The 26,738-nt window shown below is 37.3% G+C and overlaps 1 protein-coding gene and 1 long non-coding RNA gene across 4 annotated transcripts; one reads left to right on the top strand and one right to left on the bottom strand.

The window, feature by feature from the left end:
* Positions 1 to 2,567: 2,567 nt before the first annotated feature.
* On the bottom strand, positions 2,568 to 11,350 carry LOC136849804 (acid phosphatase type 7-like). 3 transcript variants are annotated; one of them, XM_067123236.1, is made up of 11 exons: positions 11,267 to 11,350; positions 8,017 to 8,136; positions 6,968 to 7,162; positions 6,638 to 6,770; positions 6,342 to 6,417; positions 6,048 to 6,145; positions 5,537 to 5,720; positions 4,814 to 4,953; positions 3,755 to 3,895; positions 3,131 to 3,299; positions 2,568 to 2,832 (listed from the first exon to the last, which is right to left on the bottom strand). In XM_067123236.1, exons 2-11 carry the CDS (start codon positions 8,114 to 8,116, stop codon positions 2,749 to 2,751), a joined length of 1,320 nt encoding a protein of 439 aa, XP_066979337.1. In that variant the 5' UTR covers positions 8,117 to 8,136; positions 11,267 to 11,350; the 3' UTR covers positions 2,568 to 2,748. The 3 variants fall into 3 exon arrangements, with proteins under 3 accessions (XP_066979337.1, XP_066979335.1, XP_066979336.1); XM_067123234.1 differs by lacking the exon at positions 11,267 to 11,350 and adding an exon at positions 10,281 to 10,361; XM_067123235.1 differs by lacking the exon at positions 11,267 to 11,350 and adding an exon at positions 10,119 to 10,256.
* On the top strand, positions 4,754 to 25,714 carry LOC136849806 (uncharacterized). Its single transcript, XR_010856431.1, has 3 exons — positions 4,754 to 4,989; positions 11,079 to 11,184; positions 22,957 to 25,714. It is a non-coding gene; the product is annotated as an uncharacterized lncRNA (long non-coding RNA).
* The last annotated feature ends 1,024 nt before the right edge of the window (positions 25,715 to 26,738 follow it).

Genomic DNA, 26,738 nt, shown 5'->3' on the forward strand with positions numbered 1-26,738 from the left:
TCCTGTTAACGTTATAGTCTTTCACTTTTGTTGAATGTTATTTTCCCCTAACAACCAGACTTTGTCTATTTGTCTATCTGTCTAATTATTTATATATTTATATATCTCTCTACACAAGCTCAGAGGACCTGCTGTGACATATCACGTTTTAAATCAGGAGCCTTAATAAATGAAAAACGCACTAATTCTATAAATCTTTGATATACAGAGTCTGGACATTTTAATTCATGTGACTGGCCACGTGATTAGATCGAAGATAGTGTCACAAGGGAAAAAAAGACTTAACGCGTGCACTTATTTTTGTATGAGGTGGTATGATATTTTGTTTGGTTAATGAATGGTACGATAATTATTGGTTTTTTAATTGGTTGCAGGAGGATGGTAGTTTGATTTTTCCATTTTTTATGGGTTGTAGGGGATGTTTATTTTCTTACTGTAAAGTAAAGTAAGTTTGTTTGTTTTTCAATGCGAATGCATAACAGTTTTTCCCATTTACATTGAAATAGCACGATGATTTTTTTTTAATTGTCATAGGGTGACAATAGCACTTGGTTACAGGATGGTGCAAAAACATTAGTTTATACAGTTGTCAGATGGAATCATTTTCAATTATTATTTTTTTACGAGACGGCTTGATGGGAATCACCTTTCAAATATTCCCACGGTTAAAGCTGTAGCTTATTTCTCATTGCCACCGTATGTTTTCGGAGCAGTTCCTTTTATCGAGACAACAGGTACTGCCTGCCCTTATGATAATTAAAAATGACGGTTTCATTATCAGTTCTCGCACTGATAAAGCTAAACGAACATCTCCCATCTGGTTACAACTACATTTTGAGGAGGAGGAGGAGGAGGAGGAGGAGGAGGAGGAGGAGGAGGAGGAGGAGGAGGAGGAGGAGGGAGGAGGAGGAGGAGGAGGAGGAGGAATAATTTGACTGAAAAGGTAAAATGTGGTTCGCGCCTTCAGTGGACCAAATTTTGGTAATTGAGGCACAAGCATTATCGTTGGATTTGAACGACGAATTAAAATATCAAAAGCGAGTTTTAGGGGATAATGAGCTGCTATTTTAAGTTAGCTCCATACTCCGGATACTCATTTTAGCAGTGAAATATCAGCTATATATCCCTTTATTTTTTCTTATAGAAAACTTTAACGCAATTGTAAAGATTTTCTTTAATGAACAATCTACTTTGGTGACTTGGTCCTATGTTTGTAAGGGGTTGGCTGTTTGAATTTGCATTCTTTAAGGACGGGCTTAATATATATCAAGAGCACCCCCAGACCAGCAGACTTTTAGGTTGGCTAATTTAAGAAAAAACACATCAATGGAAAGAGGAAGATATACAAATGCACATGGTGTAAAAAAAAATTCTACAATTTTTGCCCTACCTTCCACGGGAAGTTGAAAGTGACTATTTACAACCCTGTGTGGGGCCTCTTTTACAAGACACTCGTAAAAATATGCTAATTTTAATAAGTTATGTATGTTTTTTTCTAATAATTTATTTTATTTTATTTTGTAAAATTATAATTACAGCTCACACATTATCATAGCAGATAAGAACTAAAATCAGTAACAAATTCTGAGTATATTTGTTGTAAAATATTTACGAGATTTACCGAGAGGGGGAGATGCAGTAACTTTTTGTGAGGTATACATGTTTTTGCTGAAATTTATTTGCAAAATTACAATTATAGCTGACATACTATCATAAAAGATAAGAACTAAAACCAACAGCAATCCCTGGGTATATTTACGAGCAAATAAATAAAAAGACGTCCTGGAGCTGCAGAGAGGCAGTTCATTTCTCCCTGAAATCTCATGGCATACTGAATTACTGATCGATCATCAATTCATCATCGGTGTCTAAGCCTCTTCCGTCCCGCCGGAGTCCCATGCTGAGCTATAACAGTTGCCTTAAGTAATTTATGGGCCATTGAAGTGATGAGAACATTTTTCCAGCTAAATTCATCCAAACCAAATGGCGCGTAATATTAATACTCATATGAGTTAGCCCGTCCATCACTCGAAACCTGTTATAGATACTTATATGATGATGCCCGTCCATTAAGGGTTCATTTAGGGTACGATTTCCATTTGAAGCCTCAGGAAACCCTACTACAAATAAGTACAGAGTTCCTCCTTTCCTCCGCGGGCTTCGAACCGGGTCGTTACAAAGAAATGCACGCAGCGTTTACATACTGAGTTAAAATGAGGAATGTGAAAATTTATTTGTATCAGCAGAACTTCACACATGGGCTGATTAGCCTGAGGAACAAGACTGTTTTTCAAGTTGTATGTTTGTATGATTAACTGGGTTTCGTCAAGCTGGTGTGGCACGTAAGGAGGTCATCGATGAGAGAAATGAAATAGACTGTAGTTATTTTATTAGCAGGAAACAACAGAGCATACTATTTTTAATATTTATTAAGAGACCAAATCGTAAAATGTTTCGTGGAAACATGGCAATGTGAAGCACTTTTCACAATATTTATGAAAGTTCTTTCATCATGAATTAAGTGGATTGCACTGGATTACGTCACATCGGCAAATTAAAACTATTCGTTGTATCTTCACAGTTTTCAGGATAATTTATCTTGGATTTATTTAAAAAATCAAGATACATAGAAAAGCATTACATATAAGATTTGTTGTTTGTCTTTCGCATTATTAATTGATCACGAAATGAAATGCAATCATATCATCCTGAGAAATCATTCACATGAGACAAATACCAATAAAAAAGTTATGTCATGTTGTTAAGGTCACTACGAAGAAACGGGCCGTGCTTGTCCCTCACCAGCCATGTCGAATCTATTATTTCACCATTCTGTCGAAAAATAAGAAAAAAGTTATCAATAATTATACGTCGAGAAATTTTTCGTAACTAGAATTAATTCCTGAAATGATGGCAAATACGCTCGAGAGAGAGAGAGAGAGAGAGAGAGAGAGAGAGAGAGATTGTACTACAGAGAAATAGTACAATATCTGGAACCGAGTGGCATCTAGGCCTAATGAAACATGGTTAACTAAACGCAAAGTTATAAGAAAAAGCAAAAGTTATAAATAATATATAAATAATGTTAAATAGATAGTACTGAAGTTGGTGTAAATACTCTCATAATTACCTGATCATCGGAGACTTGCTCCCAGTAGAGGTGAGTTTCATTGAACACAGTGAGACGTGTATAGCCATAATCGAGCGCACGGAAGGCTGACCACTCAGGCTGGCCCTCCGAAAAAGGTGCCAGCTCTTCTTGACATCCTGCCGATCCTGTCGTGAAGTGCACTGGTCCCCTAGTGTATAATTACATAAGTTTTTATTATATATATATATATATGTGTGTGTGTGTGTGTGTGTGTGTGTGTGCGTGTGTGTGTGTGCAATCTTCCGTAGTAGGGGCTCTCGCTCAGAAAACCCCCACAACTTTAGCTGCTGCTCATGCGTGCACGAAAGGCCCATCCGCTGCCGCATGAGTCTAGCGCACACACACACACACACACACACACACACACACACACACACACTGCTTCACTTACTGCTTGGCACATATCAAAGGTCTGATCTGTATGTTTTTTCTTTTTGTCTGGAGATAAAAAAATTGTAATGATGGCTTTGAGGAATCGCAAACCACCTAATGATCTCTAGTAACAGTATTTATAAGAGCGACATTTAATCTTCATTATATTTCAGTCTGTTATCAACAAACAACACAAATTTATTTCTCCTTTATTTTATAACGCAATCTTACCTCGGGTTAACGTATGGCTCTTCTGCCGATCCATTCAAAACCGTATAATTGTACATGGGGAACATCCTTTCGTAAGAATGCTGGTGGCCCCATACCGCCAAGTCAACACCGTATTTATAAAGCAGGTCTTCAATGCCGAAACTATTTGGGAAAAATATATGTGTTGAATTATGTATTTGCCAAAAGTGTCTTTAGATTTAAATCGAGTTACCCTTGAGAAATTTCTTTGTATATTTGTTTCATTTGCCAAGGCAACCACGAGAATATGGAGGTTTAAACGTTCAATAGATTCGCGTCTATTCGAGAAATGGATATTTCTTGATTGCTGCGTGATGTCACCTATAACTGACATTAAGTAAGTGACAGACAGTTCTTAATGTTTTGTGACTAATAATATTTTTTTCTCAAATTAATCTCGATAACCACTAAAATACTCTTGATATTTCATTATCATGCCAAAGGAATTTTTGTCGCGGAAATTCTAAGATAATTAAACCATAAATTTCAGTACATATTTAGAACTGTGGGTTTATGTAAAATATATTTTTCTGATGAATCCTGTAAGCTTAGAAATTGCAGTGGAACATCTCGGTGTACAACAGACCTAAGTTTACCAAATGAACTTATAAACAGCAAAGTAAGTGTAATGTTGAGAGTTATTTCCCATACGACTGCATTCTTTTGATTAGACGCGATTCTTTATCAGAATTAAATAATAAAAAATAATAAAATTCAGAAATAATACGGGCTCTCTTAAGTACATTAATTTTCAATGCCCCGCTTGAATCATGTTTTCGTAAACAAAACCACAATTTACATCAGTTCAATAATAAACTGTATACTTATTTTCTATACTGAATAAAAAGGTAAGCTTTTATATAATTTTTACACACTTTTACCGATGAAAGTATCTATAGAAGTTTTACACGTTCCAAGAAATATTTTAACTTAGATTTTTTATATGCTAAATGTTTGTTTCCGATTTTTTCTTAACCGCAGTCGCTGCTACGCCAGTTGGCCAAAATCTGTCGGTCAGTCAGTCCTACGAATCATACTCACACTCCCTCTATGCCGACCCTGACGACGTCTCCGACTTGCCTGCAGTCGCGACTGGTGTCTCGATTGGAGCAGTACATCGGTCGGTGGCCGTACAAGATGATCCACGGGTGTTCGGCTCTTGCCCCTGGCTTGGTAGCTTGCTGGAACCATTGAAGATGAATAAACAAAAGATCTCAGTAAGTTATTCACAAATCCTATCCGTTTCATTTTCAAAAAGTACCGATGAGTGAAATAATAACCTCAGTAAGCTTGATTTTTTTTCTTAAATGCAGAATAAAAGAATTACAAGTTCCGTTAGCTCAGCTTAGGAATCCTTACAGATGAATTACAAGTTCCGTCAGTTTAAAACTGAAAAATTTGATGACAATCACAGATACCATCAGTTTAATTTTGCGAATTGCCAAGAGAATCATGCAAGAGCTCCATTAAACCTCCTAATTCATATGATTTCAGTCATCGGTGTGTATTTAAAGGCAACATATTTCTTCGATAGCATTAAACACAAGAATGTATGAAATCAGTATGACTGTGAGACGAGTTATTTGCTAATTAGAAATTTGAAGTATTTGGACCCTTAGTACAATTATTTCAGCAGCACGCGACTCAGATCTGCTTCATAATGAGTCAGTGAATTTGAGTCAACATGAGTTTATATACTATATCTGTCAGCTGATATGATTCGTCGGTAGCGTCTATTCGCCAGAAAACGGACTCAGTACTCACCTCTAAATCGCCAATCAGCCATTGCCACTGATTAGAAAGAGGTTGTTGACCGTATTCGAGGTAATAGTAGGCCTCTGTGTTGATGGATATGAAATGAACGAAACTGAAATTCCAGCTGTAGAACATACTTTCCGATACATCGTAGTTGGGCATGACGAATCGGGCCTTGTAATTGCTGAAGTTGCTGTTGGGAACAAGAGAAAGTCAGTTTTTATTCAGGTTTGTTTGACTTGAAAAGTCTTTCAGGTTCGTTTGGCGTGACTGACTGATGATTGTAGAGGAATGGCAACAGGGAATTTTTATGTATGTTTTCATATATATTTATCCCAAAAGGTGAAGGGAGGGGATTCTGAAGGTTTTCATACATTTGTAAGTTTCAGACGCTGTAAAAAACAGCGAAGTACTTGCTTGACACAAACAGACCTTACAAGATTAATTTTACACTATATACATCAGTGAAAAAAGAAATTACACAACTTGAGAAACCTGCAGGATACATGAAATTACTTACTATTCCTGCTCGTGATTTCCAGGGCACGTCATGTACGGAACATATCCTGCAACAGGTTCTATTTGTCTCATGAAGTGATCACCAACGCGAGCGTTGTCCTGTGAAAATAGTCCATACCATTTTATTGACCTAAAAATCGATAGTAATTAAATTTTTTTGCTATCAATAAAGAAATAATGAGGAGGGTTTTATAGTCCGTTGCGATCTCAGATAGTGTGAATGCTGAGTCTAAAATCTTCATTCTTGAGCTAGCCAGAAGGAATATTCTAATCTGGGTCTAGAGACTAAACTTACGTCGTCCAGGTTGTAAGCGAAATCTCCAACGTGGATAATTGCATCGTACATTCCACGTGTGACGTCTTCCTGGAGTCTGTGTACGGAAGACAATTTGATTTACAGAAGACAATTTTACCCATGTTATGTATATTTTTCTTTAAACATCAACGGTAGTTACTGCAACATAATTGACTAGAATCTGTCTGGAACCTTATGGCAACCGTTCATGCAAGTTTATGCATTTTTATATTCATGTATATAGATAGATGCTGAATTTTCGTGAAAGAAAAATCTTTAAAATAATCTGCACCTACCTGGTTAGGGACTGCGCATTGACAACGCCCATGTCTCCATACATTGCAACCCTCATGGGCCATTTATTACCCGCTTTCGGTGTTTTGAAGGTGAAGATGTCAGACCATCCTCTATCGCTGCCACAGTGGTAGACTAAAAATAAAACAAAATCGTACTGGGCAACAAACTAATCAGATACTCGTCTCTCTGCTGGTGCAGTCAGTAACAGTATCTCCAGTCTTCGCCAGATTTTTTGGTCTTAGATTGGTTTATCCCTCTTTTGAAAATTCAGCTTACCAACAAGATCGATTGACTAGAAGTTATTTACAAGAGTAGAAATCACAACTCACAGTATCTAGTATCCGCTTGGAGGTCGGTGAGATGGACCCCGTGCATATACATCCGTCGCGTTTCATTTCCCCCGTCCTCGAACAGTGAACTCCTTCCCTCCGTCCTCGCGTTGAGGCTAGTAGTACCATATTCCACAACAGACTCTCCGGTGATGTTCTGGGTTACCCAAGACACCACAATGCCACACCCGTCATCTGAAGCAATACATAAATAAAAGCGTCTATTGAATTCCGATTCCCTTTGCCGATAAGCTACTACGAACCAGTTTGTACGGACATGTTTAATGGATTTTTTAAAACTTTTATCGAGAAGATTTACATAGTTTTAAACATGGTTTTCCTTTATCCAAATATATTTTTATAAGTGCGTTACTTTTTTTATGTTAGTCATCACAATGTGGTTAATAGATCATCATTCACATCTACGTACATAGGTCAGCACTAACGAGCTGATAATGCAATAAAATAAAAATTACAATGTGCACATAATGTTACATTTTAATAATCAGTAAGGATTTTATTGATTACACAAATGTTACTCCCATTTCTCGACATGTTTAAAGGAATTTGATTGTTCTCAATCAGTTTCGAGAAGTAATGCAGCGCAAATCTCTAGCAAGGTCGAGAGTATCTCATCATTATCATCATCAAAGCTATCGAAATGATTTATAGGTTTCTAGCAAGCATGTGGACTGCAACATAAGTTCAGGCTAAATCTTTCTGTCTTACTGTTATTACGATCTTAAATTGAAGAAGCAAACATTTGGAACTCAAATTTATATATATTATCCTTCTCTCTCTCTCTCTCTCTCTCTCTCTCTCTCTCTCTCTCTCTCTCTCTCTCTCTCTCTCTCTCTCTCTCTCAATATAAATATATATATATATATATATATATATATATATATATATATATATATATATATATATATATAGGTGTGTGTGTGCGTGCGTGTTTATATATATATATATATATATATATATATATATATATATATATATATATATATATATATATATGTGTACATATACACACACATACACCCTATTACCTGCGTAGGAAAGGTGAATCTGGTCCGGTTGGGTCCCTTCATCTGAGGCACTGGTCCCAATCCAGTACAGGACGAAAAGAAATGGCCTTATCCACCTCATTATCGAAGTATTCGAATTTCCTAGAAGCATATATACAGGTGAAATAAAGCAATAGCAAATCATTTGATAGCGGAATCAAAATATTATAAGTGGATTTAGTGTCATAAAGCACAAGTTGAATGACAGAGGTGAACCTGTTTAAAATGGTCAGTGGTTTATCCCAAGCACAGATGAATGATTGAGCTGTGCACCTGTAATGTATGCATCACAAACTAACGATGTAACTTACATATAGTGTCTATATTCACACACGCACACATATATTAATGTGTGTGTGCGTATTCCCACACATGGGGTTCATGACATGATTGATGGTATTCTCGCCTTTTATGCTAGAGGAACCAAGTTCGACTCCTTGGCGTGAACGGGCCGATTGGCATGCTTTATTGAAACCGATTATTCATCTGTTGATTTAAGGAGGGAATTGTGAATTATTTACTTGAAAGTTAGACGGCTGTGGTGGTTGTAACTAGGGTTAAAAAAAAAAAGGACATGGGTCTACCACCCTCATCCCAAAAGATAAGCTGAGAACGACGACCACTATCTTTCTGGCGCCATTCTCCCTGAAAGGTTTAAAAAAAAAAAAAGAACTTAAATAAAGACTGACTCGAAATGATGAAAGTGGTTTATTTAGGTAAATTCAGCTGATTGGTATTTTAGGACTAATCTGATCATACGCCAACCAACGCAGGTTCTGGAATTTTACCGTCACATTCCTTGCGCCATTCAGGAATTTCGATATGTCGAACTCGGATCGAGGTAATTCAAGACTCAGACAAGCTTCTCAAGCTTAGACGCAGCGAAATCGGCATGACAGCTAGTCATCTGATAGTAACCGTATATTTAATTTTTCAGTTGTCGAGAGAGACTGTAATTTATCTATTATTATTTTCTTAGTTTGCGAGAAGAAAAAATGTACAGACTAGGAATCAGGATTTCTTCTTTTGGTTCGTTCGTCATGATAAAAGAAAACTTGTCAAATTCAACCTACGTAGATTTAAAGTAGCAGTGTAGATAGCGCGTCAAAGCGTTTTCATCCTCGTTTTCAAAACGTTTTGAAAGGTTGGAGCTTAGGTTTTCCCTTCGCTAAGCAATTCATAAAAAAATTAATTTCTTTGCGTCCTTACATACTTGCCTTTTCCTTGCAGGATTATAAAACGCGAACGAGAATGAAGTACGAAGAACGGTGGCGATGTGACCACATTTGAATAATTTTCAGAAGGCTAGAAACTGGACACAGATTTTTTTTTCAAAACTTGAAACTGAAGTTCCCTTTCTTATTAGGTGGTTTCCGCGACGTAGTGGAATTCTTAAATACATATCTTTAACATATTTTCATATACTTTATTATCATGTTGAAAATCCAGAAATGTCATCTTTACATCACTCTTGTATAGGCCAGCTTTCCCCCAGAAACGAGACAAAATCGAGGACTGTACGCTTCGTGACTGAAAAGAGGAGGCTGAAATTAAAGGCTCATAAGCATTTCAACGACGGGTCTCCTCCATTCCGCCAGTCACGATTAGCTTCAGTGATATTGGTTCCAGATATTTACCGCCAGCTAAAGAAACAAAAAGATAAAAAGATAAGAAACTAAACAGGGTCTACAGATTTACACAAGTCCTCGCGTGTCTTGGAACTCTCTACCTTTGAGCAAGGGCCTGCTTTTGCGTACTCTATGCCAGTCACCACCTTGGATGCTTCCCTAACCATTACAAATGCGCATCCCTACTGCCACTTTACATATGGTTCATTATTTTCAAACATACAAAAGAAAAGATAACTCCAGATAAAAAAAATATATATATATACATTCTTTACAATGCCAAACAAATACACTGAAATGCAGGGAAAGCTAGAAAGCTGGCCTGTAGTATGATCTCCATGTGTAAATTTTTTTCAGAAATGAAAATGACCCGACAAAATAAAGAGAACCTGTAAGTTTTTCACTCCAACTCTTGATAGGCAAGCAAGCAAAACTGTATAATATTGTATAACTTACTTGGTAGAGGGTGCTGTTTAAAGCTCTGAAAGAATTATCACTACTTTATCGTAGAATGTTCCAGAACGCTTTGAATTTTGTTACATGGACAAGAGGAACCATAAAAGTAAACGCCCGTTTTAGACAAAACTGATACAGTTTTGATCTCGAGAAATGTTTCACCTGGTGTGTGGGAAGTCTTCAGATGAGACCCGTACATTCGTCAGAATTGAGCTCTCGGCTGTTGCTAGAGGCGTTTCGTGGGTAAAGAATCACGTGTAGGGTCCTTATTTGCCAAAGGTGTTACGACGCTATCTTCCACAATGCTAAACGCCATTTTGGAAATCAATCAAAGATGTTATAATTGCTTTCCTTTATTAATCATAAAGCTAAATTATTAAACGAAATGTTACTTTCTTCTACGTCAAGGTCCGGAACAGCGAATTCCCGCTCTTACGTTCCACGCTGCCTTTTTGTAGGCTTTTGTGGTGGATGGTACATGCTTCTCTTAATCGAAACAAAATTATCAACCACTCTTGAGAGTCTTCTCTAAATGCTTACAATATTTTTTTCTTGTGGGAGCACGGAAATTAAAACAACCGCCTTTATTTATCACCACTGCACTTGTCGAGATTGCCATGAATATATTTCCAGTTGATTTTCATTGAATGTGATTAATACATTTTAATTTAATTACAAGTAGTTTTGCATTGTCAAAGTTGATATTAAATGCGTGTGGGTTTCATTTTCATATGCAGAATCCCAAATGTACGGTACTACTTTACGCTATTCATGAAATCTATACATTTTCAATCTTTTTTTTGTTTGTTAAGTTTTGTACCGTAATTAACTATACCTCTGGAAGAGATTAGGCACAATACTGAACTAATTTAATTGTAAAATGACCATTTTCTTCATCTTTTTACCCCACATTTCAACGCCAATAAAGCGAGATCAACATAATCACTTATTTATTTACAGAATCCTCCGACGTTTAATTAATGAGCCTCCCAGACCGAATCAAATTATTTTCGCTGCCATTTGTGGGATGAACCTGGCTGTTGGAAGGCGGTGGATAGTCACCTAAGTAAGTACTGTACTGTTCCATTTTCATTCTTCTGTTACATGCAAAAAAGAAGAAACAATTTATTGTGCAAAAAAATACTTACAAAGTTCAGCACAACAGGCAACCCGGACGCGGTATACGTAAAAGGGAAAGCCCTCTCAAATGAATGGCATTGGCTGTGGTGTTATATATACCTTTCCCACCCAATTGATTACTAGGCAAGCGTCATTCATCGCGGCTGATATGGTACTCAGGTAGTTTTACAAAATATAAATGCTTACAGATAACTGTATAGGGGAATTATAACATTAAGTGGGAATTACTCATTAAAAGATTGTGCTGCAAAATTTGTCTTAAACATTACAAAGTACGCAACTTTTATATATACTGGACATTAAGAAAATAATTTGAATTACTGCTATAAAAGATATACATTTTATCTGGTTTCTGTTAAGGAACGCGTTTGCTGTGGAGTAGCATGTGGTATAAAATTTACAGTAATTAATGTGCAATTTGTTACTTTATATCACATTAAAACTTCAAATAAATACTTAGTAGAATGAATTACATTTAGATGAGGTCAGCACATCAAATTTTATATAAAAGTTATAGAAAAAATGTAGAAATACAAGTTTTAATGGTGCTAACAGGTAGCTGCAGAATAAGATGTGCTACAACATGGTTTATACACAATGTGCAAACAGTTACTTAACTGAATGAATTACATTTAGATGAGGTCAACACATAAAATTTTAGATAAATGTTATTAAAGAAAATTAGAAACAACAGTTTTAATGATGCTAACAGGTAGCTGCCAAATAAGACATAATACAATTTAGTTTTTACACAATATGATACAGTATATACCTGTCTATTGACTATCTGGAGCAAGCAAATTTTGGATGAGAAGTCAAAACCCATTCCAGCACACTAGGTTGTAGAAAATGCTTAAGGAGGTCAACTTCACTCAGCCTGTCTCACTGTGGCCTGTAATGAGTAATCTCTTCACACTCCACAAGATAGTGACTTAGAGAGTGCTTACTCAACTCGCCACACAGTTTGCAACATGTTTCCGATGGACTGACAACTGGCAGTACCTCCCAAAGGTATCGGCTCTGCATCCATAGTCTGCTATACGTTGTTTGCTCCCCTCAGCTCTCCAGTCCGCAAAGTTTGTAGTCGGGTGGTTTTCCTTCGGTAATTCCGAGGCATTTTCTTATTGATGAGTGAGTTTCTTTGAGCCTCTCTGTTATCTCATTGTATCTTTGCATTATTTCCATTCCAACCGAGTCCTTCAACATACTCAGGGATGGTGCCAGTGTATAGTCTACTCTCTCCTTCCTTGCACCTTCTTTAGCAAGCTCGTCAGCTCTCTCATTGCCTGAGTCCAATATGTGAAGGCACCCTTATGAATGTGACCATTCTGCCTGCTCGTCTGCTCTGTGATAGCAGGGCTATAGCTCTTCTCATTGTGATATTTGATTCAGCCTTTCTTGGCGTTAGTGATTGCAGGGCACTCAGGCTATCTGTTATCTGTTGCTATTATGGCATTGTCCCTATTATTTTTATGATACTCAGTTGTAATACCTAGCATCCGAAAAATGAAAATCAATATAATATATATATATATATATATATATATATATATATATATATATATATATATATATATATATATATATATATATATATATATATATATATATATATATATATATATATATATATATATATATATATGGGAACAGAAAATATTAGTAACGTAAAGAAATGTAATATTTGAAATAAAGCCAGTAATTATTTTCATAAATTATAATCCACACACACACACGCGCACACACACACACACACACACACACACACATATATATATATATATATATATATATATATATATATATATATATATATATATATATATATATATATATATATATATCTTCATTGTGATCAGTGGTCACTGGTCTTACTTTACCAACAAGTGTCCTGAGAATGATGCCGGGCCGGGGAAAATGTCTTAAGCCAATTACTTTAAAAACAACTCTACTGTGCTTCTTTCGACCAAAGTGGTGAATGATTATCTGGTAGTTAGTCAACTACGGTGATTGCTTGGGTCGAGAAGTGCATGGGGCTTGCGACCTCATCGCAAAAGTATTTAAACAGACAACCGCTTTGCAATTTACGTTATCCTCTTCCGTCTGATATTCCTTAGCATGTCTTGATTTTAGTGTACATTATTTCATTCGATTTGCTTGTGTGGCACTCAAGTAGTTTTTAGAACGACCCAACTCATAATAGAAATAGAACGTGTAGCCCAGACCCTCGTCGACAATGGACACCCAAACTGGAATATAGAAGAGTCTATCAAGGCGAACATCGATAGATGGTACCGTCAGGAACCTCGCCCCTTGACCCCCCTGAACGCATAGAGCTCTTCTATAAAGGACAATTTCCATAAATATAAAGAAGACGAATGCGCCCTCAAAAACATCATCGAGAATAATGTCAGCCCTGTTGACTCCACAAAAATATACATCTGGTTATTTGTTACAAGAGCAAAAGACGAGCAGCCTGGTTATGCGTGACAGCCCCCTCAGCAGGACCCCTTGAAAACCAACTTGGTATACCGGTACTCATGCCCCGTCCGAGGATGCCTCGGTTCTTACATCGGTATGACCACCATGCGTTTCTCCAAGAGGATTTCCTGCCACGCCCAAGAGGGGGCTATCTTTAATCATGCCAGGACCGTCCATAACCAGAGAATAGCAAGAAAAAACATAATCATGAACATCGAAGTAATTGACCGAACTACCGACCACCGCCGCCTACGCCTCTTGGAAGCATTGCACATTGGGAAGAAGAAGCCAACCTTCAACATTACGCAGGAAACCTTTCTCCTCCCCACGGCAGCCAGGAGACATGCACCGAGCGATCCCCATAGCGAACGTGCGAATCAGAGTTCGGCATCCGAGGATCGAAATTCTTCCATTCATCCCCAGCACTACAACGCCGCTCGCACGCAAGACGAGTCACGAACATCGAATTGGGAAAATAGGCTCCGCCCGAGGGTACATGTCCCGGGAAGCCAATCATAATTCAGCACCGATCAAGACCCCCCAATAAATACCAACCCAAGCACCTCGTTTCTTCAGACCTTCTGCAACCATGTCCAGAGGATGACCAACGAGCTGGTCGAAACATGTCGACGGTACCTAAAATAGAACCTGAATCTAGACGAACGATTTCTGATTGGATATTTTAATAAAAGACTTCCCATATTCCACACACTAACCTTTTCCAACATGAATATCGGCCAGTTGCTGACTAGCATCGCTGAGTCTGAAAAGCGAATCATAAGGAAGATAGAAAAGACACTATATAAGATAAATTTGCATAATACAGCCATCCTTTTCAATAATAATAATAGTAAAATATTGAAAAGTATTGTGGCCTGATGAACTAATGTGACTTGAAAAATAATCTCAAACATTATATGGTATATATACTTCTGTCTATATTCTCCTCCCCTTCCATGTGACTCCACCCTCTTGCAGCAATTTTTTCAACATATTTTCTTTGCTAAACGACCTCATAGTCCCAGCTTGGCCTTTAGTTTGCTGGAGGACTGCTTACTGATATTATGGGATTCGTTTTTGGCGTGTCTAGTCTTATCTGGGTGTCGTAACCTCTAAGTGCTTGTAGAGTAGCAATACAAATTCATGAATAATATTCATTATACTGTATTGGATGTTAGTTTTTTATCAAACAGTATTTTCACATTATTATTATTATTATTATTATTATTATTATTATTATTATTACAGGGAGTCCCTGGTTTAGGACGGGGGTTCCGTTCTTATGCCATGGCGTAAACCGAAAATCATCATAAACCGAAAAATCAAAAAATCCAAAGAAAACCGTATTTTCAATGCTTTTGGTGCATTGAAAACGATGTAAACTGCATTTTTATAGTTTTTCATAAAAAAAATCTCCAAATTTTTATTATTATGTCGTTTTGGAACCATATTTCTTCCGTCGGATTGGTGTCGTAAGCGTCGTAACCCCGGAACATGTGTCGTAAACCGGGAAATAATTTTTGATGAATATATTTGAAAAGCATCGTAACCTCGGAACGTCGTAAGCCGGGGACTACCTATTATTATTATTGTTGTTGTTGGGGATCAGGAGGGGGTAGGTCTCTTGCTGAATTTTGATTGGCCGGGGTGGGATGCTGGTCTCCCATTGGCTGGTGAAAGTTTTCTTCAAGCCAACTTTTCAGGCATGAAGGTCACGCTGCTGTGGTCTCGCAGACCGGCAAGGTAGGGGCGTGGCATCACTGGGCAGTGCATGGCATTGCGTGACGTCACAGCCTGTTCTCCTACATTTATTTCCGTTGGTGGCAGGATTGTTCGTCTGGTCTGGTGTTTTTAAGCTGGGGGTTTCGCTTGTTCTGGTGTCTGTCGCAGGCCTTGGTATTATTGTCCTTATATTTGTGGGAAAGAAGAGCACTTCCAGAGTCGTATTCAGAGAGGGCTTCCTTTGCTGGATGGGGAGCGCCTCTGGTAGTTGTCGACGTCGCGAGTCTGGGGCTCTCCCAAATTTTCGCTGTGTTTTTGATAATGCTGTCACAGGAGATGACGTTCTGGTGTGAGTTTTTGGTATGGATTTTTATCACTCTTTCTTATGTGTGACATGAAATCCTCTTCGACAGTTTCATAGTGGTCATACCAACGTGTGAGCTGGGACATCCACAGACAGGGCATTTAAACTGGTAGACCACATTAGTTTGTTTCAGAGGATCTCTTGTTGGCAGGGTTGGGTTATTTTTCATGAGTAAATCTCTCGTGCGCTGATTTTCATGGTAGACGATGAGGTCCAGCTTGGTGTTAACTCCGGTGGGAATACGTTTTCTGTGATGATTTTCCTCGTGATATCCTCATCTCGATATCGCGGGTGCATTCTTGCTTTGTATAAAAAAACAAATAGTACAGTACAGCTTGATTTTCTCCTGGGAATGGGGCTGCGGTCTATCTCGCTCATCGATCCAGCGCTTCATGTACTTCTCTGTTTACTTGTTTGTTGGAGTACTCGTTGTTAATGAGCATCTGGGAGGCACGGTCGAGTTCTTGCTGGGTGTCCTGCCAAGTAGAGCAGTGAGTAAGGGCCCTTTTCACGTAGGCCTTGATGGTTGTGTTCTTGTACCTCGCAGGGCACTTGCTGTCTCCATTCAGGCAAAGGCCTAAGTTAGTCTGCTTGGTATAAACAGAGGTTCTTAGGCCATCTTCAGTCTTGCAGATAAGGACGTTGAGGAAGGGGAGCTGGCCATTACTGCTGAATTCAGTGGTGTAATTCAGAGAACTGCACTGCTGGAATGTGTGGCGGATAGCTTCTACCTCATTTTTGTCGTCAGCTTGCATGAAGATATTGTCTGTGTATCAGGCGTACTTGCGCGGTTTTTGTATAAGGGAAAAGACTCGTTCCTCCACGGTTCCCATGTAGAAGTTCGTGAAGAGGACACCCAAAGGCAAGCCCATCACCACCCCATCTTTCTGCCTATACATCTGGCCCTTATGGGTGGAAAAAGGGGCCTTCTCAGTGCATATCTCGAGGAGGGCCTGCAGAGATCCTTCCATGATATTCAGTTGAGGTGTAGAAGAGTCCTTATATACACAGTCCGTGATGAGGGCGATGGTTTCATCGACAGGCATATTGGTGCATAAGGGCTCAACGTCCAAGGAGGCCCTCGATGGTTCCTGTCCTGGGGGAATTTCAGATTTCTTCCAAAAATACCATAGAGGAGCGCAGGCCATGTCTACTTGGTATGTACGGCGTCAAGATTTGGTTGAGGTGTTTAGCCAGCCCATATGTAGGTGCTGGTGTCTGACTGATAGGGCGAAGGGAATTTCTGGGCTTGTGAGTCTTAACATTGCCTTACCTGTAAGGTAAGACTCACAAGCTTGGGACTCAGATGATGGGCTGGAGGTATGTTGCATTGGTTGTTGCATTGACGATGCTTATAATATCGTTAGCTTCTTTCTTAATGTCGTCTGTAGAGTTCTTAGAGAGGTGCTCAAACCTCATTTGGTCTGACAAGATTTCATCAATTATTATTATTATTATTATTATTATTATTATTATTATTATTATTATTATTATTATTATTATTAAAAAGGATGGCTGTATTATGAATTTATCTTATATAGTGTCTTTTCTATCCTCCTTATGATTCCTTTTCAGGCTCATGATGTTATCAGTAACTGGCCGATATTCATGTTGGAAAAGGACAGTGTGCGGAATATTGGAAGTCTTTTATTAAAATATCAATCAGAAATCTTTCGTCTGGATTCAGGTTCTATTGTAGGTACCGTCGACGGTACCTACAATAGAAACTTTACATGCTATTATTATTATTATTATTATTATTATTATTATTATTATTATTATTATTAGTATTATTATTAATATTAAATTACAAAATCCACATTTATGTAAAGTAATGTATTTACAAATGATAAAATAAATTCAGGAGCTTTCGAGAGCCTGCTCAGCTCCCTTCTTCAGCTAGAAATGACAGTCTTGGTTATGAGAACTTAAAAACAAACTTTAAAAGCAAGGGTAAACAAGACGCATTCTTTACAAAAAAAAAAAAAAATGATGATCATTAGGTAATTCCCCTCGTTCTCGATCTCCAAACAAGCCAACCGTCGCGATCTCCTCAGGTGACTGCCTCCACGGTTGTTTACAGCCTCCTCTCTTCTCAAACCAGCAGGCGCCTGCACCGGAGTCAGCTGTTTGCAACTCCGTTACCTGGGCTGGGAGAGGCAGAGATAGCGGCAGTATCAGGGTGACTTGTGGTATACAAGGTTTCTATAATTAAAATTTTTGATATAAGTAGAACAAATAAGTCTGTTGATAAAGCTATCTTCTGTTGTAAACGACTTATTACCTTCCATCGAGTTCCCCATGTTGATGACGGCCCCTCGACTAATCTTCTCATTGACATTATGGTTCTTGTAAAGCAATTTAGACCCTTCCCAGTTGATTCTGTGTCGCATTCCCAGCTATGTCTGACTAGCACGTTATTGTTGGACATTGATTGATATAATTTGATGTTAATAATGCGAATTTGCATACTCCTACCAGATTCCCGTAATAATTAAGATTACAACCTTACAAGGTATTTCATACACCCCTACGTCTATCTTCATTTCTTCTTCAGTTTTGTTCCGAACCAGTCTTTTCCTAATTGTGCCCTCGTATTTGAATACTAAGTTTACATTGTCGTCAGAATATTTACTAATGAGGGTTTGTGTGCTCAAGAAATTAGGGTGGAAAGGCAATGAAAGGAATTGCATCTTTTTCATCTCTTTACGTGGACGTGGATTGTATATTTGCTTTTAGCCCTACAAAACGCTTTTCAATGAAATGTGCTGGGTAGCATAGTTTTCGTAAATGTCTGTCTTATATGTTCCAGTTCAGTATCTAAAAGGTGGGGGTCACAAAGTCTGTATGCTCTAATTACAAAATTCATGATAATATTACTTTTTACTTGTTGGCTGTGAAAGGAATAAAAATGTATGTAATTCTCTGAATTAGTCGGCTTTCTAAAGACAGTAAAATTAAACCTTTTTGTCCAAGGATCATGCAACACTAAAACATCAGAAACGCTATCTGATGGTCAATTTCCTGTTCTACTGTGAACTGTATTGAAGGAACAATGCTATTGACATAGTTAAAAAACTCGTTAAACTGTTCTTCAGTGCCTCGAAATATTATGAAAATATCGTCTACATACCTAAACCATAGCACAGGTTTTACATTCAGGGACAGTTATCTAATATCTCAGTTTCAATAAATTCCATGCACAGATTTGCTAATATCGGTGACAAAAAAGGCGAACCCATTGCTACTCCAAACTTCTGTTTATATCTTTCCCCATTAAATGAAAAAAACTGTCGTAGTTACACAAAGTCTAATTAGTTCTAAAAACTATCTATTTCTATTGGCAACACCAAAATTCCCTGATTGTGCTTTTCTTTCAATTTGGACAATACAAATTCTAACGGAACATTTGTAAATAAGACAAAGTCTAAGCTCATCATCTTTCCTTCAACACTACTAAATCTTTTTTTTTAACCTATCTTTAAAGTCTAGTGAATGTAACAGGTGTGCATTTGAGAAAACTCTAAGTATGGGCTGAGTTATAAGACCAGCCATTCAGCTTAGTACGGATTGACAATGGGAGTTACCAAAGTTGAGATTATTGGATTGGGTGGACAACCTTCTTTATGAGCCTTTGGATACCTATAGAAAATACGGAAGGGATGGCATTTTACTAGAAATTTTACTCAAAATCAAACTTCTTTCTTCTTTATTATTTAGAGTACTTGCTATTTTTCTAACCTGTCCTATTAAATTCTATCTGAACATAGTGACAGACAAGGCAACTTTTGTAATTAGTATGTGTTCACATCTCCAGTAATCTATAAACCTTTAAATTATAATCTGTTACGTCCATAAGACACTACAGATCCGCCCTTGTCTGCTTTCATCACTCTAATATTTTTGTTTTTCGCTAAACTATCAGAGTGCTATCCTATGTCTAGAAGGTAAAATTTCTATTTTATCATTAGTAAAACTGCTAACAACTAGGCTTTTTAAAAATTAACTTGAAAATCACTATGTTTAAAATTAAAATTATTTATGAAACTTAATCCTGAAACTAAAGCTTCTTTATTTGTACCTAAACAAAAAGGTAAGACCTAAGCTTAATACTTCTCTCTCTATTTTAGTTACATTTATAGAGACAAATTAAGTATTTGGTTATTTTGTCTAAGCCTGACCACACTGACTCTATCACATAGCCCTTGTAACTTATGTTCCAGATTCTTTGTTATGCGTCAAACCCCTCATGCGCCACCCTGACCTGCTTGCCTGGCGCCCTCAAATGTATTTGATTGAAGACGCTCCCGGCACGTTCACCTGTTGACGTAAATCAAAGTGGGCTCTCTCGACTTTAAGGCCATCAGCTCAATCCTATCCCGGAGAAAAAAGTCGCTGGTAAGAGGGGAAGGGTTCCCCCGGAAAAAGAGCTCGACTGGCATACCTGCAAGACGCGGGGAAGAACTTGTTCTTCATAACAAGATTTTAGGGAATTTTAGTTGATTCTTTCTTCTGATGAAACTGGTCCATTTCTTGACAAGTCGGCGGTATTCAAGTAAATCTCCATGAGAATGAAATAATGGTCGTTGTTGATCCATGGTAAAAGTTCGTGGATAGAGAATGCAAATCTTCTTCACAATCCGTGAATATGTTTATAAAATACAAAATCACATTTATGTAAAGTAATGTATTTAAAAATGATAAAATAAATTCCAGGAGCTTTGAGAGCCTGCTCAGCTCCCCTTCTTCAGCTAGAAATGACAGTCTTGGTTATGAGAACTTAAAAACAAACTCTGCCGTTCAGATAGAATTTAATAGACAGGTTAGAAAAATAGCAAGTACTCTAAATAATAAAGAAGAAAAGTTTGATTTTGAGTAAAATTTCTAGTAAAATGCCATCCCTTCCGTATTTCTATGGTATTCCAAGGCTCATAAAGAAGGTTGTCCACTCCGTCCAATAATAAATCTCAACTTGCAACTCATACAATCCGTACTAGCTGAATGGCTGGCTAGCCAACTCAGCCCATACTTAGAGTTTTCTCAAATGCACACCTGTTACATTCACTAGACTTTAAGATACAGTGAAAAAGATTATAGTGTTGAAGGAAAGATGAACTTAGACGTAATGGCCTTATTTACAAATGTTCCGTTAGAATTTGTATTGTCCAAATTGAAAGAAAAGCACAATCAGTTTTTTTGGTCAAGCCAATAGAAATAGATAGTTTTTTTAGAAACTAATTAGACTTTCCAACTACGACAGTTTTTCATTTAATGGGGAAGGATATAAACAGAAGTTTGATAGCAATGGGTTCATGTTTTCTCGATATTAGCAAATCTGTTGCATGGAATTTATTGAAACTGAGATATTAGATATCATGTCCCCGAATTTAAACCTGTGCTATGGTTTAGGTATGTAGACGATATTTTCATAATATTTCGAGGCACTGAAGAACAGTTTAACGAGTTTTTAACTATGTCAATAGCATTGTTCCTTCAATACAGTTCACAGTAGAACAGAAATTGACCATCAGATAGCGTTTCTTGATGTTTTAGTGTTGCATGATCCTTGGACAAAGGTTTAATTTTACTGTCTTTAGAAAGCCGACTAATTCAGAGAATTACATACATTTTTATTCCTTTCCAACAAGTAAAAGTAATATTATCATGAATTTTGTAATTAGAGCATACAGATGTTTGTGACCCCACCTTTTAGATACTGAACTGGAACATATAAGACAGACATTTACGAAACTATGCTACACACATTTCATTGAAAAAGCGTTTTTGTAGGGCTAAAAAGCAAATATACAATCCACGTCCACGTAAAGAGATGAAAAAGATGCAATTCCTTTCATTGCCTTTCCACCCTAATTTTTGTACCCAACAAACCCTCATTAGTAAATATTCTGACGACAATGTAAACTTAGTATTCAAATCTCGAGGACCAATTAGGAAAAAGACTGGTTCGGAACAAAACTGAAGAAGAAATGAAGATAGACGTAGGGGGTGTATGAAATACGGGGTTGTAATCTTAATTATTACGGAATCTGGCAGGAGTATGCAAAATTCGCATTAATGAACATCTGGGCATATCATTAATTCCAACAATAACGTGCTAGTCAGACATAGCTGGAATTGACCACAGAATCAACTGGGAAGGATCTAAATTGCTTTACAAGAACCAGTAATGTCAATGAGAGAAGATTAGTCGTATGGGGCCGTCATCAACATGGGGAACTCGATGGAAGGTAATAAGTCGTTTTACAATAGAAGATATGTTTTTTCAACAGAACTTATTTGTTCTATTTATATCAAAAATTTTAATTATAGAAATCCTTGTACATGGCCACAAGTCACCCCTGATACTGCCGCTATCTCTGCCTCTCCCGCCCAGGTAACGGAGTTGCAAACAGCTGACTCCGGTGCAGGCGCCTATGCTGGTTTGAGAAGAGAGGAGGCTGAAAACAGCCTGTAAGGAGGCAGTCACCTGAGGAGATCGCGACGGTTGGCTTGTTTGGAGATCGAGAACGAGGGAATTACCTAATGATCATCATTTTTTTTTTTTTTTTTTTTTGTAAAGAATGCGTCTTGTTTACCCTTGTTTTTAAAGTTTGTTTTAAGTTCTCATAACCAAGACTGTCATTTCTAGCTGAAGAAGGAGCTGAGCAGGCTCTCGAAAGCTCCTGGAATTTATTTTATCATTTGTAAATACATTACTTTACATAAATGTGGATTTTGTATTTTATAAACATATTCACGGGATTGTGAAGAAGATTTGCATTATTAATATTATTATTATTCAGAAGATGAACCCTATTCTTATGGAACAAGCCCATAGGGGCCTTTGACTTGAAACTCAAGCTTTCAAAGAATGTGGTCTTCATTCGAAAGAGGTAACAGAAGGTAATGAGAAATACAGAAAGAGGAGATCAGTTATTAGAAAAACAGATAAATTAGCATATTACTAAATAAATAACAATCATGGAATTGATTCTAAAAAGGGTGAGCATTCCTTTTAGACTTCATTTGGTCATGTGCATTAATATTCATATTTTGTGGAGTCACTTGAATTGCTTTGAAAGTAATTAAAAATAAAGAAGTAACATTTTCCTTATTGTTTCCATTTAACAGATAAGATGTCAGGCTCGCTGGCCGTGATTTGTGTAGCGCAGAAATGTTTACAAGAAGCTGCTGGAGATGGTGATAATGATGACTTTCACAACCTTGAACAGAAAATAATTAAGTGACATTTAGAGTGAGCAGTACGGATAGAGGGTGGAAAATGAACATGTGATTTGTGATGGTACGTACTTGTAGTTTTGATATCCATAGCACCCTTAGGACTGTAGGGGGTTAGTGCCATCAGTGCACCTCATTTGGTACACCATAGGTATTACTTAAGGTTCTTTGCAATGTCCTTTCAGCCCCTAGCTGCATCCCCTTCCATTCCTTTTATTTTACCGCTGTTCACATTATCTCTATTCAGTCATACTTTCCACTTTCTCCTAAATTGTTTCATAGTGAAACTGGAGGTTTTCCTCCTGTCACACCTTGAAAACCATTTTACTCTGTTTCCCTTTCAGTGCTGAATGGCCTCATAGGTCCCAGCACCTGGTCTATTGCATCATTAGGTTTTATTGCATCATGATTTTGCAGTGTATATGTCCTTTTAATCTTGATGTATTTTTATAAGTCCACCTTTATGTAGCATATGAATCAGGGGTTCCACACATTGGTTTGTAAGTAGGTGGCCTACATTTACAAATACTGTACACTGTATCATGCTGCCTGTACATAATCAGTACGAGGGTTTCCACCCATAAAATTTGTATGTAGGTTCCACATCAACCTTTCTCCCTCTCTCTCTCTCTCCCTTCCCCTCAGGTTAGGTGACTGGCGTAGAAACTGGGTGACATGTCAGTGGTTCATTGTAGTAACTCCAACTAAGTGGATTACTGTACTTATTATTATTTTTTGATGTGCTATCATTTTAGATGTAATCTTTAGATAACTCTCTTAATTGAATGTTAAGTGTAAAGTACAGGTTAGTGTACATTAGGAACTCTGTGGAGGTGTAAGATATCCAGAAAATATTCAAGTAAAGACTATAATATAGGGTGTCTGTTACTTAACAGACCTCGTTACTTACCAGAAAGCCAAACCTCCCGAGAGTCTGTTAAGTTGAGGAGGTACTTTTGAAAGTCCTGGATTTGTTGATTATTACCTAACATAATTTCACATGAATGTTTGTAAACAGGGCTAAATGAAATTCTGCATATACAATATTCTTGCAGTTATTAATGATGTGATGTCATTCATAGCTATTCCCTCAAAGGAAGAAAATTAAGCAGTCATGAAATAATGGCATCCATAAGTCATATAGGCAGTTTAAACCAAACTGTATGAGATTACAGATTTAGGAGCCCCCCCCTACAGTGGGGAAATTTTACTCATTTTAGAAAATTTCTGTACTCCTTTCTTCTGTTAAACCGTAGAGCAGCTAATTGCTCCTTTTAGGGGATTAAGCAGAGGTAAAACAAAAGATCTGTGTATTCAATGACTGGACATACTGTAAACCTATTAATGTATGTGAAATCTGTCTTTGGTGGTTCTTACTCAAAAGGTATTACCAGAAATTAAAAATTTCTGGTCAGAATATAAGCTGTTAAAGCAAGACTATTATTGAGTAGTTGCATCATTTTTCTGTATAAAAAATGTCCATAACATGGAATATGTGGCTGTCATTTCTTTTGTTACTGGTTACTATATGTATTTGTCATCCAAGAGCAACCTTCAAGTTAGGTGTGAGTACATTAAATTTCTAACCTCCATTGTGGCCAGTGTCAAAAATCAAGTTACCCAAGATCAGTAATAACTGTAAAATCAGTTGATTGCCAAGACAATTTCGGAGCTATAAATAAGCCGTTTTAGTTGTCTAAATGTCCATCAAACAAAATCAAATTTCATGATCACATTCACTCACAAAATGCCTCAACAGCACCATTATTACACAACCACCTCACACCAGGGACATCCGTCTCCAATTCTAACAGCCAGCACCAAGCTCAGTAAACCAATACAATGAGTCCATGGTTTAAAACCTTCAAAATAAAATTGTGAACACCTGAAGTCAATTAACCATCGAAAACTACCATAAACATTAAAGGTGAACACCTGAAGTCAATTAACCATCGAAAACTACCATAAACATTAAAGGTTTCTGTAACTCCTGTAAGAAATGGCAGCTAGCTGCTCCACAGGATCTAATTCATCTAGTTTTTATCAAACTTTATATTTTTATTATAATTTTATAAAAGTTAACCTTTAGATTAGAAAGATAACCTAAAAATGAGGACAGTTTTGACATCATGTCAAATAAGGGAAAGCTGTTGCTCAAAAATAAATTTTTTACAATCAGTGAATTGTGGATATTATCTCACACAGCCTCAAAATCCCAGCATGCCTTTTGGTAAGGTATTTAGTGGCATTTTAACCTCATTTCCAATATATCAAATGACATTATTACACATTACACTTGTCAACAAGCTTAGTGTTTTTCATTTTTGGGTCAAAGATTTTTATAGATTCCTCCTAATTTACAAACACGGTTTTGTTTAATTACACTGTTATGAAATTGCAGGATTTCTCACATAGACTTCTAAAATGCCCATCGTGGTATTTATCCCTTCTTTATTTCAAGTACACGAATGAAATGTCAGGCTCAAGATGATAAGGTATTTGAACCCCAAGCTGGTACCCCTATTGAAACTATGGCATGTCTGAGATATAATTAAAAGTATTGTTATCTGTGAGAACTTTTAACTTTCTAAATGTTCTGTTAGACTTACTCTTACACCTTTTAAGCCAACTTTGAACTTTTCGAATGTTTTGAAACATTTCTTTTAAGACATCTGACAGGATATAAATTATATTTAATACCTGGAAATAATCTTGTGAAGCATGTGATATAATCAGTCAATTCCAACATCAGCAAAATGTCAAATTCTGTCTAAGAAAATAAATTCCCCAATCTTAGTAAATGATGCTCTTCAAGTTAGAGATTCCATTACATGACAAAATTCTCATGAATCTGGCCAGGCAAAAGTAATTTTGATAAGTATATCTAATCATCAACTTACAAATAAAATGTGACAATTCAGAATAAATTCTCCACCAAATGACAACTTTTCTTAGAAAATAATCGAAGCATTTGAAGTCATGCATATAGAATTCTTTTACTTCATTAGTGGTGAGCCAGATGAGATGCTAAGCCTTGTGCAGTTCATAAACTTCTACCTGTAAATGACTAGTGCTCCTCATCCAGTGTCTGTGCCTTTTTTGTAGCATAGGTGAGCGCAAGACATGCAAGAACACCCCCTTTTTTCTTGCTTTGTGAAGCAATCAAATGAAATTATGTCTCCTTTAAGGGGAACATCACTTCCTAATTTTGTGAAAGCCCTCGAAGTCTAGCAGGGTTGTCCCTTGCCTTTTAGAGGAACTTCTTGTTTTGCTAGGTGATAAGGGCATGTCTGACTATTCTACCCGACGAACTTTGTCCACAAACCACTGGATACCTTTTCCCTGGGACCTGTGGTGGCTGCTCAGCAGGTTGTGAAGGCACCCAACTCCTTTCATAGACTGAATTTCTTTCCTTAGCACTTTAGCTCAAGTATAAACATGGGTGTGTGATTGCACAGTTACATGATGCAGCATTTAAGCTTTAGTGTGAGTTGGGACTGACACTAGATAATAAAATAATTTTTTGGCACCCTATACTCGAGATGCGTCTCCCACTGCCCCTCCCCTTAATGAGGGGAATGGTAGAGCTATACTTCATATTGGGATTTCATAATTCTCCCATTCTTTCCTTACTGAAGTGTGGTTCTTTATATCCTAACTCAGGGCCACGTCCC

The sequence above is a fragment of the Macrobrachium rosenbergii genome, chromosome 21 (assembly GCF_040412425.1).
Source record: "Macrobrachium rosenbergii isolate ZJJX-2024 chromosome 21, ASM4041242v1, whole genome shotgun sequence".
In the NCBI taxonomy this organism is placed as follows: Eukaryota; Metazoa; Arthropoda; class Malacostraca; order Decapoda; family Palaemonidae; genus Macrobrachium; species Macrobrachium rosenbergii.